Source organism: Ascaphus truei, chromosome 1 (genome assembly GCF_040206685.1).
Source record: "Ascaphus truei isolate aAscTru1 chromosome 1, aAscTru1.hap1, whole genome shotgun sequence".
NCBI classification, from domain to species: Eukaryota; Metazoa; Chordata; class Amphibia; order Anura; family Ascaphidae; genus Ascaphus; species Ascaphus truei.
In genome coordinates, this window is record NC_134483.1 from 248,885,848 (window position 1) to 248,898,513 (window position 12,666).

The 12,666-nt window shown below is 43.5% G+C and overlaps 1 protein-coding gene across 1 annotated transcript in view; it reads right to left on the reverse strand.

Moving 5' to 3' along the window:
- The window catches only part of FBXO10 (F-box protein 10), a 230,830-nt gene that overhangs the window by 177,720 nt on the left and 40,444 nt on the right, over positions 1–12,666 (reverse strand). The window contains 1 exon segment of the mRNA XM_075602769.1: positions 1,820–2,410. Coding sequence (XP_075458884.1) covers positions 1,820–2,404 — 585 coding nt within the window. The 5' untranslated portion in view covers positions 2,405–2,410.

Below are 12,666 nucleotides of genomic sequence, written 5' to 3' on the forward strand. Positions count from 1 at the left end.
AGACAACAGTCATTGGAAAATAAAGTCTTATACGAAAAGTCTTATCTGTTAGCTAGCTGGGCTGCTGTAGGGGAAGCTTCTCTGCTCTCTTGGATCCGCACCCGTGTGTGCTAAGGCAATCTCCGGGTTCCAGGTTAGAATCTTGTCCCCTTTGTCTTGTGGTCAGCTTGTCGCTCAATACATCTGTCCTTCCTTGGTTCAGCCCAGTTGTGGACTAAGGAATCTCTGCCTTGTCTCCTAGTTCAGCTCAGGTGTGAGCTAAGGAGTCTTACTTCCTGTCTCAGAGGCAGGCTTTTTCTACCACCTGTAATCAGCCAGGTGGTGTTAGTTAATTGCCTACCAGCAGTTAACCACCACACTGCTGGATTAGAGGCACATTTGTGAACAGGGATAAGTCCCCTGTTACAAGTTCAAAAGAACCCATCTAGTAAATGGCACATAAACAAGTGAAGAACATGCCAATCTCCTGTTTTACTTACGATGTTTCGCTTCGTGATTGTGCTGTATAAAGTGGTTGCCATTTTCTCTCACAGAGACCATTTGGTTTGCCGTTAAGTGAATAATTACATACACGATCTCAAAAGGATAACTTAAAAATACTTCAGGAATACTGCATTTATATTAAAACAGTATTTTCTGGATGGAATGAGAATTGAGAGTGCTGAAATGTACATGTCAACATCTATATAAACCTTGGCTCCCCTTGAGTCTCGTAGCCGCCTTACTAGAAAAACAAACTGAACTAATGTCAATGACATGATTAAGGGGTTAATATCTAGTTGATTCATGCCTTTTATACACAAAAGAATGGGAAAGGCTTCTACAGTTAAGTGCTTCAAATATCCTTATCCCATCCCAGAGGGCCAATACAATTAGGCTAAGTCCCCGCTAGCGCTGAGCGGGCGGCGCTTGCGGTGGGGACTTACATATACCTATATATGTAAGTTCCCGCTCACGCAGTGCACACGGCGCTCGTGCACACACGCTCACCCGCAATCAGCGCTTAGGTAAACAAAAAACCTGTACTTACCTGCGAGCTCAACTACCCGCAATAACCCCCCACCCCTCCCCCACACGCGCGCGCGTACAAGCAGGACACCCGGCCCTCATGCTTGGAGCACTCTCCAAACATGAGCACGCTCAGCGCTAGTGGGGACTTAGCCTTATAAGGGGGAGCCGGAGGGAGGAGCTTTACCAAACTCTTGTACACACAGTGAGATTAGACAGAAGGGACGTGCCAGAACAAAATGAAACCCCTCCCAAGTCTTAACTCCCCATGTTTACAAACAGTTAAAAAAACACTTACAGGTGTTGGATTTTGGTAATAAATCACCCAGATTTAACCCCTTCAAAACAGCACTGGTCAGAACAACATTATTTTCAGCTCCGGGGTGTAACTATGTCAGGAAACAGGGGGTGCCTAGAGCTGAAAATATTGTGGTTCACATACAGAGGAACTCCATATTGCAATACTGTAACAGAAAAATAAAAGAAAAGAGGGGTAGGGGTGGAGGCAAATATTATACACCCTTGTATAACAAGAACAGATCTATAACAACACAAATGGGGTCATTGTGGCTTTAAACATGTTACTGCCCTTAGTACACTTTGGTCCTAGGTTTTCCTGTTCACGGTCTGATTGGATAATGATTTTACCTGAAAATGATCCTTCTCCTGTACTTTTATAATAATTATCCTTTTTACTTCCATGGAGGGATTAAGTCTTACGACAGCGAATGTACCTATAAATATTAGCATATAAATATAAATCTAGCTCTGGACACGTGCAATAATGTTAAAAAAATAAGTACAAACCCACCTTAAACATGACTGGGGTGAACCAAGCAGGCATAAAAACCAAATTGCATAGCCGAGAGGTTGGGCACTGCTGGTCAATGCAGACAAGCAACGCCACGTCCCCAAGTTTTCCCTGTCCCACGATTTCTACAGGAACCTTCAAAACTATCTCATTTTGCTCTTCATATACACCAGGAAGGAGCATGATGCGGTCGTAAATATTGGCCGAAGCCAGCGCAGTCCTGAGGTTTTCATACTCGCAGCCGTACCCAACATAGAGGACCCGGCGGTCCTTCTTCCTCCGAAATAGGTACAAACAGTTGGAGGACTCAAGGTCCTGAGCATTCTTAGTCCACGTTTTGGATGCTATGTAGTGCTGCTTAAAAGCCTCCCTCCATGACCTAGGCTCCACCTCAGGCTGGATGGGCCAGTTGGGGTGCCTGCACTCTACGCACCCCAGGCACAGCTGTCGCCATCGTGTGTTGTCCAGGCTGAGAATGAGGTCATACCAGGTTCGGCAGACCAAACCACAGCGCCCAAGGTCACGCAAATGCAAATATGCCAGAATTAGACGCCACAGTTCCAGTGGTAGGCCACCAATCTCCATAGTATCCTAGTAATGAAAATAATAATAAAGACATGTTACATGGGGCAATGAGATTAGCATTACATCAAAAGGAAACAGGTTTTTGGGGATGCTTAAATACAATTATATGACCCAAATTATTGAGGAACCAACCAGGAGAGGGCAATACTGGTTTTGGTCATATCAAACAATGTAGAAGTAATAACAAATATTCAAGTCCTGGAACATTTGGGTAACAGTGATCATAACATGGTCTCATTTGAAATAAATTATCAAAAAACAGATTACTTGGGTTCAACAAAGACCTTAAACTTTAGAAAGGCAGATTTTAATAAACTGAAGACTAATCTACAAGTAATACATTGGGATGATGCTTTTGCAGGGAAAATGTAGAAGCTAAATGGGCAGTCTTTAAAACATTGTTAGAAAAGCACACTCATCAGTGTATACCTTTGGGTAATAAGTATAAAAGAAATGTCAAAACCAATGTGGCTAAATAAGCAGGTAGGGAGGAAATGGAAAAGAAGAGGCAAGTGTTTAGATTCTTTAAGTCAGAAGGGACGCAGGCATCGTATCAGAATTATAAGGAATGTAACAAAAATTGTAAAAGAGCAATCAAATTAGCAAAAATGGATAATGAAAAAAGGATTGCAATAGAAAGTAAGATCAACCCTAAAAAGTTCTTACCTTAATACCAAAAAAATGAGGAAAGAAAATATAGGATCTTTTCAGTGTGAGATGGGTAGGCAGATTATTGGAGATAAGGGAAAAGCAGAGTTATTGAACAAATTCTTTGAATCTGTGTTTACCAGGGAAGAATCAAGTTCAATAGTAGTGCCGCAGGAGGAAGCCATAACCTCCATATTAATGAACAATTGGTTAACTGAGGAAGAAGTTCATAGACAGCTTGAAAAATTAAAGTAAATAAGGCACCTGACCAGATGGCATACATCCAAGAGTTCTCAAGGAGTTAAGTTCAGTAATAGCCAAACAATTACATTTAATATTCAAGGACTCCATTTTCACAAGCTCAGTACCACAAGATTGGTGTAAAGCAGATGTGGTGCCTATATTTAAAAAGGGAGCTAGATCACAACTGGGGAATTACAGACCTTTAAGCCTTACTTCAATAGTGGGGGAACTACTTGGAGGTTTAATACAGGATAATATTCAGGAATACCTCATGGAAAACAAAATTATTAGGAATAGTCAGCATGGATATATGAGGATAGATCATGCAAAACTAACCTCATTTGTTTCTTTGAGGAGGTAAGTAGGAATGTAGACCAGGGCAATGCAGTTGATGTGGTCTACTTAGATTTTGCAAAGGCTTTTGATACGGTTCCACACAAGAGGTTGGTGTACCAAATAAAGCAAATTGGACTCAGTAAAAACATATGCACCTGGGCTGAAAACTGGTTGAAGGACTGACAACAGAGGGTTGTCATAAATGGAACTTTTTCAGGTTGGGCTAGGGTTGTGAGTGGATTACCTCAGGGATCGGTACTGGACCAATGCTTTTTAACTTGTTTATTAATGACCTTGAGGTTGGCATTGAGAGTAAACTCTCCACCTTTGCTGATGATACTAAATTATGTAAGGTAGTAGAGTAGAAGCAGGATGTAATTTCTCTCCAGAAGAACTTGGAGAGACTGGAAACGTGGGCAGGTAAATGGCAGATGAGGTTTAATACAGATGAATGTAAGGTTATGCATTCGGTATGCAAGAATAAACTGGCGACTTACAAATTAAATGAGGATAAATTGTGGGGAATCCTTGATGGAGAAGGATTTAGGAGAGCTAGTAGACAGCAGGCTTAGCAATAGCTAAATTAGATTTATTTACATTAGAAGAGAGGCGTCTTAGGCTACGCTTATAGTGCCGGCAACGTCAGGCTCCGGAGGCTGGAAAAATCAAATTGAAATGACTTCAAGCGATCGCGACCAAGCCGTTGCTTCATCGCGCCGCGCTTACTATAAGCGCACACGACGGTGGCAATGCATTTGTTTTGCCGATAAATCGTGTTGCTGTCGCCGGCACTATAAGCGCAGCCAAGAGCGGAAATAATAACTAAAAACAAATATATTCGGGGACAGTACATTGAGCTTTCAAAAGAACTATTCATCTCAAGGGCAGTACAAAGGACTCGGGGGCATCCCTTTAGATTGGAGGAAAGGAGATTTCACCAGCAACAAAGGAAAGGGTTCTTTACAGTAAGGGCAATGAAAATGTGGAATTCATTACACATGGAGACTGTGACGGCAGATACAATGGAGCAGTTCAAAAAATGGTTGGACATCTTTTTAAAAGGGCAAGGTATACAGGGATATACCAAATAAGTAAACATGGGAAGAATATTGATCCAGGGAGTAATCCGATTGCCAATTCTTGGCGTCAGGAAGGAATTTATTTTTTCCCTTATGAGATATATCATTCAATGATAACACTGGAGTTTTTTGATTGCCTTCCTCTGGATCAATAAGTATAGATATAGGATAAAGTATCTGTTGTCTAAATTTAACATAGGTTGAACTTGATGGACATATGTCTTTTTTCAACCTCATCTACTATGTAACTATGTAACAAATAAATCTTAAACGAGTACTTTGCCAGTGGTCTGTTAGTTGTTAATCTCCTGAGTGTGGAGCAGAACCGATTTACAGGCTAGTAGTACGGTATATAAAAGCAGAATAACATGATTCCAGTCCATGTGCTAACTCTTCAAGGCCAGGATCTACAGAGATCAGTTTACTCAGTGCTAATAATAGAACGTAATCAAAATCCTTAACGGACGTTATTTTCCCTGAGGTTAACGCATATCCACAAAACTAATCCATGCAAAAACAGTAGTCATCGTATATATGATTAGCATAGGCATAATGTCATGTTAAGTTAGCACTGCCACACATTAGCTTGAAATAACATCTTCTCTTACAGTACCAAAAAGGTAGCGGTAATCCCGTGCAGAAATACATGGGTTTTTCTAGATCACTAAGTGACTTATATCTCCCCAAACACACATTTATACAACACACCTAAGATACAAAGGAGATATGCAAATTTAAGTCACTTGAATACTATTTGCATATCCAAATTGGCAAATATCCCAGGTGTATTCCTTTATGTTCACAGGTATCTCTATGTGTTATACCGTATAAAGGTGTGTTTGGGGAAGTACACAAGTTCCTTGGTACTCTACTAAAGTTCTCTCCCCCTTTCTCGGCCCTCAGTGCATCTGGGCCTAAAAGTATTAAATACAATTACATGTATGTGGTCTGCTCTACACAAACATAATAGGTTATTCTTTGTTTAGGTAGCCATATTTCTATTGCTAAGGAGAAATCTAAAATGGGTAAGCAATGATAGTAGCCACACATTAGCACAAAGAAAACAATAGGCGGAAAGGCTACTTTAATCAAGGGCCCAGACTGTCAAGAAATTAGTATTAGGTCAATAAAATCAAAATAAGGGTTAAAAGTAGACTGAGTAGACTTCACTTCTCTTTTGAATCCATAGCATTCCTTCTGCTTTTCTGCTTTTCTGTCTCCAACTTGTCCTCTCTTCCACTTAATGTAATTTTACACTGTATGCCTCATTACTTCTCACTGTTATCTTTAATTGGCCAGAATATTTCTACCCATCTTATCATGCCTCTCACTTTTTGTCCTTCTGTCCTTTTTAAATTCTTCTCAGTTTATTTATCTCCCTTTAGCACCACCTTCCCATTCTCCCTCAAACCAATATACTAGATATGATACAGTACAAATATTATGACCCCTGAGGTGGGCCGCCGACAGGGTGAAAGCGCTGGGACCATTATCCTGGGCCCAACAGTGGAGGGGGGCCCCCTCCAGCAGTCCAAACCCAGAAGTTAAGTTCCCCCGGAAGTCAGATCCAACTTTCATTTTCGGCCTACTGGGGGGGTGTCGGGGCCTCCAGCACCGGGTAGGCCCTGGACTGGGGGGGGGGGGGGGATAAAGAGAGTGATAGGGGGAGAGAGAGAGGCGTAGAGAGGGAGAAGACGAAGAGAGGGGGGGGGAAGAGAGGGGGAGAAAGAGAGGGGGCAGAGAGAGGGAGGTGGGGGGCGGAGAGTGGGAGGAGGGGCAGATAAAGGGAAGAGGGGCAGAGAAAGGGAAGAGGGGCAGAGAAAGGGAAGAGGGGCAGAGAAAGGGAGGAGGGGCAGAGAAAGGGAGGAGGGGCAGAGAAAGGGAGGAGGGGCAGAGAAAGGGAGGAGGGGCAGAGAGGCGGAGGGGGGGAAAAGAGATGGGGAGGAGGGAGAAAGAGGGCAGAGAAAAAAGGGAGAGAGAAGGGGGGTAGAGTGAGAGAGAGAAGGAGGGTAGAGTGAGAGAGGGGAGGGGGAAGAGTGAGACCATGAGAGAGGGGATAGAGGGAGGGGAGAGGGAGACAGAGAGAAAGAGATAGAGAGAGAAGAGAGAAGAAAGTGAAGAGAGAGAGAGAAGAGAAGGGATAGAGAGGGAAAGGGAGGGGATAGAAAGAGACGTTAGGGTAGAGAGAGAGAGAGGGGTAGAAAGAGAGGGGGAGAGAAAGAGAGAGGGGGCAGAAAGAGGGAGGTGGGGGCAGAGAGTGGGAGGAGGGACAGAGGGGGTGATGGGGCAGAGAGGTGGAGGGGGGAAGAGGGAGGGTGGAAGAGAGAGAGGGAGAGAGACTGTGAGAGTGTTTGAGAGATTGAGAGTGAGAGACCGTGGGAGAGGGAGAGAGGGGGGAAAGAGAAGGAAGGGATAGAGAGAAAGAGGTAGAAAGAGAGAGGGATAGAGATAGAGAGGGGAGAGAGGAGAGAAAGAGAGGGAGGGGATAAAGAGGAGGGAGAGAAGGGACAGGGAGAGAGGGGGGGAGAGAGGGAGACAGGGGGAGAGTGAGACGGGGGAAATGTGTAAGGGGGGGACTCACATGGTCTCCAACAGTGGGAGAGCAGACACCTCCCCAAAATTCAACATGAGGCCCCTGTTGGAGACTAGTCCTGGGTAAGCTGTCTACTGCCCTATAACAAGAATAGCTCTGTAGTAAAACTAATGGGGATACAAATGTTTTCCAACTAAATGTCCCATGAAAGCAAAGACACACAAATGAATCATCCAGCATGGCGACACAAAAAGAAGCAGATGGGGCCTGTTGATCATCCTTTTAATGAAACCAACTGGGAAATGAAGCAAATGTAACACATGCAAGAGCACAAAGTTTTTTTTTTTTTTACCTAATGGTATCCGATGGTGTCCCCGGAGCTAAAATATATTATTTTCAGTCACGGGGACTCCCCTCCACAGTCCCCGTGATATACTTGCCGGTGTTTTTTAAGGGGATTTAAATGAACCTCCAATAGGAAGCTGAAACAGTTGACATTGCGGCTTCCTATTGGTTTGCGCGACTCGCAAGATTTGAATGGCAATGTTGTTTACTCTATTGGGTCAGACACACCAGTAAAGTCCCTGGTAAGTATCCTGGTTCCCATGCCATTAAAATATAATTACAATCTCTGCTGTATTTGAACTTATTTATTTAACCTTCTCCCTGCAGGCCTTTCTGCACTGAGAAGTAAATAAAAATGAATATCTGATATTTTTGTTATAAAATGAACCAGTCGTATGTGAGAAAAAACATCAAAACATTGTATACAAACCTATTAAATCGGATGATGCCAGTGGTTATGGACAGGTCCATTACCACCACACCGCTTAGTGAGCAGTGCAGGTGAGGGGGGCTGGGTAAGTATTGTATATTTTTGTCCACCCCTGACCTAATAGTATTAACAGTATGACGGATTAGAAAATGATGTAGTATGTGGTTGTAACGAGATTGAAAAAAAGGGAAACCAATGATTCATGTGACAAAGGGGAAAACGAACAGAATACGCAGCAGTCTTTAACGACATTCTGTTTGTTTATTCTCAATTGTATTTAAAACAGATTCACTTTTCAAACATTACAGAATGGTTTCTGGTACTCAATATACACAAGAACTGAGCGCTAAAATACACCCTTGAATCAATTCTGTAACTTTATGTAATATACCAGACACATGATTATTTGTAACTTGATAAGGTTTCCCTACAATAATTAAAAGTTGCAGTAGTCTCAGAAATAATTTCTTATAACTGTAGCCCTGTTTTCCCCAAGATGGCTACTGGTGCTGCCTTTACCTGTTGGCTCACAAGGAACCTAAGCCTCTGCCTCGGAGAGCCCGGGGTGAAATAATAACTGTATCGGTGCAGCGCCTCCACTTGAGAGGGATCCCAGCGTAGAGGGAGGAGCCCCTCGCAGGACCAATTGACAATAATACCACAGTGTAAAATAACAATAACTTTACTTGGCAACATACAGGCATACCCCGCATTAACGTTCGCAATGGGACCGGAGCATGTATGTAAAGCGAAAATGTACTTAAAGTAAAGCACTACCTTTTTTCCACTGATCGATGCATGTACTGTACTGTAATCATCATATACGTGCATAACTGATGTAAATAACGCATGTGTAACAGGCTCTATAGTTTCCCCCCTTGCGCACAGCTTCGGTATAGGTAGGGAGCTGGTATTGCTGTTCAGGACGTGCTGACAAGCGCATGCGTGAGCTGGCGTTTGCCTATTGGGTGATATGTACTTACTCACGAGTGTACTTAAAGTGAGTGTCCTTAAACCGGGGTATGCCTGTATATCTTAACGGTTCTATAATGATTACTAATGGTACAACTACCCTTCAGCCCCACACGGCCGTGACCCACCACCGTGTAGCCCACACCGTGTCCCAAGAGTCCCACACCCAACTCAATTTGTGAGACCTCGCGGCCCACTATGGAAAGTGTAGCAATGGTTGGTGCACTTGATGTACCGGTACCTGCCCGGTACTCCAGCACCCGGGCGCGCTGACTGGAGGACAGATGGGATCCGCTGATTCAGCATTGTCACCAGCGACGAGTCCGCCTGTGCGGTCGGTGGTATCCCACTGGAGTGTCCCACTGTGATAATAGTCTCTGTATCTTCAGAGGTGGTCTGGTCCCACACCACAATTATCAGGGATGCTTCGCTTAGCAGCTGTGTCCCTAATTACTCCAATAGCTAATGGGGCAGGGTCCCTACCTAAGGGCCTGTCCCTATAGCAGCCACAAACTATACTTGTGAGTCGGGGCCTAGCTGGGGCCTTGGGGAAATCTGGCCTAGTGCAGAGGGGCACAGACCCCTGCACGCATACCTCCTCCCCTGTCTGTGTCCCAGCTCTGACTGCCTCTCCCTTCCCCAGCTCGCAAAATTGTATCAATCCCTGCAGGGGAATCCATAAGCCCTATTGGCTGCTGTGCATCAGCTGACGTCTTGCCCCTTGAAGTCCCCGCGGAGCCTATGCTCTATGGCCACCTCGTGCGCCCACTATCCTGCGCAACTTGCAATGGCCGCCGCAGTCGCCCTGCACATGCGCAAACCTCGCGCAAGATGGTGGCCCCCCCGCAAACGGAACCACCGGAGCCTCCGGCGATGCGCTAGCCCCCGAACGAAACTGGAGATAAGGGGAGAGACACAGGGGACACGGTGAGCCAGTGGGGAAATGACTACATAAAAAAAACGATGCGCAGATCCCAAATTAGAAAAAAGGAAGGTTTCTGTATTGTCAAATATAAAGTGGCAAGTATTCATAATTATGAATATACCCCAAAAATTCTTGGTTGCACTTGAATTAACATAGTGAAAATAAGAAAGAAAAACAGATCAATCGGCACAATCATTATGCAGATTACATTAATTTCTAATGTGTACAATCACATTTGTTTCTGAAGCATTACAGTAGGATTTTAACAGAATCAGTAAAGGAATTTCTTCTACAGGACCAATATGAATCAGCATGGGAAACAAGCAGGTGGTCTAACAGGAAAAAGAAGACTTACGGTTACAGATTGGAAAGTTAGTGTTGCTACAGTATATCCCAAACACTCCTCCAGACTTAGGCCTCGGGCATGGGCAGCGCTTACCCGTTGACCTGTGCTGAGGCGCGCTTGTACTTACCTGTTAGCCCCTACAGCCGCAATGAGAGAGGCTTTAGTAGGGGCTCGCCTACGCTTCCGCAAGCGCGCGGAAGCGTAGATCTTAGCAGAATTTAAAATTTCAGCGCTCGCCGGAGCACAGGGCCGGTCACGTGAGCGGTTCGCCCAAAGAGGGCGAACCAGCTCCGTGACGTCACTGGCCCGCCCACCAACACGCCCCCGGATGTCGCGCTCCGTCAAAGCAACCGCTTTCCCTGAGCCTCAGCGCGCCTCCGCACGCCAGCAGGAACCCTGGCCGAGGCCTTATGCTGAAAAGAAACACAAGACCTTTATTGCTTGCACCTATTGTAAATCTAAACATTTTGTCAAATTAAGTTGTTACTTAGCATTCAGCATAGGTCTGTTAGACAGAGGTTGAAGCCTCTGATGGATGTTTTGAAGTACTGTAGAGTTAAAAGAGACAAATGATGGCTAAAAGGCCTACATTTAAATACAACACATTCACATATTTACTATGTTGTCATATTCCATAAAACACCTTCTGGGAGGGAAGACACTTTATAACCTGACTTGAATGGGCTGTGAGGGGTCTTCTGGCACCAGAACTTGTTTTATGGCACACCACTGCTTAATCGATATGGGTGTATAGGGCTTGTTCATTAAACACAGATATTGTTTAAGCAAAATAGAGCGAAAATGGCATGCAATTTGACACAATAAAAACCTGGCGTTTTCACTATATTAAGAATTCTCAAAGAATAGAAATTGTGCAGTTTAAAATCTTAATGCCTTACTGACAACTATAGTATACAAGTCCCTGGTAACCCCTTTTACCTCAGTACATCACCCAATTTAAGCAGCACCGACTCTTTCATACTACTTTTTAGATCACATTATCAAACACCATATTTCTCATAACCACGGACACAGTACTGTAATGGAGTCATTTGCCAACAGGGCAGTTCTGAATTTGGAGAGAGCAGACACATTTTCATACTCCGTTAATGACGCTGGTAACATTTTCTTCTCTGTCCCTCTCAATAAATCGTTCGTGGACCCAAAACCTACTAAATTATACCATAAAAATGATTGAGACAAAAAAAATATGTAATTACCAGATTACCACAAGGAGAAATGTATTGCTGTATCAGAATCAAGTACGAGCCTACTATCGGGAGAATGAACCCCAACTTCTGTGGACGGTGGTAAATATTTAAAAAAAAGTTCTCCCTCTATCTTAGATTACGCATAGTAGAGACGGAGGGTAGGGAATTTATGACTGTCGGTGAAGATTGGTCTGGCTGGTTCGCAAATTAACATTTGCTCATTAGATGGGTACAAATAAATGTCCCACCTTTCAATATATCAAATAGTCCACGGTCCAGTTCTTTTCTCAATTTATACAGAGTTGGTTACATCATTCAGGCATATAGAATTTAGTTATAGAGTGAAGAATCTTTAGCTTCGTTGTTCTTCACTTGGGTGTTAAATGATTCTGATTCTATACAGACAAATACACTCTTTATACATTTGAGCAATACCCGTTTCTCTCACTGTCAGCCAAATCTTCTTAGTCAAGCAACATTAGAAATTTATACAAACAAAATGTGATCCCTGGCACCAAAAAGTGAACTGTAAAGGCGTACCACGTGGGGTTTGTGGCGGTTGGAGAGAAGACGCTGGCCAAAGCACAGATTGAATCCACCGTATCTATCAAGATACTATCTTGTAAGTAGGCATTTTTAGTGTCTGCAGTATTAATCCCTAACAGTCCTGGTCCACTGCGCAATGGTGTGTCCCCTTTATATTTTATAAAAGGAGAAGATACGGAGAGAAAGAAGCCCGACAAGTCTTCGCAAACAGCACGAATCTCTCAGACTGGGGACAAAGTTTGGACTTTATTTTGGACAGTGGGGATTGGTGATGTTATTTATAGGTCACTTTTTGACGCCGGGGATCACATTTTGTTTTCTATATATTGATTTATAATGAGTGCAGTGAGAGTACTTGTGTTTGGGAGTCCCCTGGGCAGCCATTCCTATTTATAGCTATCTGGCACCCTGTATATTAGGTCACAGTTAAGTCCTGGCATTAGGCACAGGTTACCTTATTGGTATATTGTTTTGTAGCTTAGCGCTTGGTGTATGTTATTTAGGTAGTGGTTTTGTTATTTAACATTAGACATGTACTTTGATTTAAAAGAACCTTTGTTCTGTCACTAAGTAACTATAGTTAATCCTATGTACCTTATCTTTTAAGACCCATCTCTATTGTATTGTCTTTTAACACTATTTAACTAA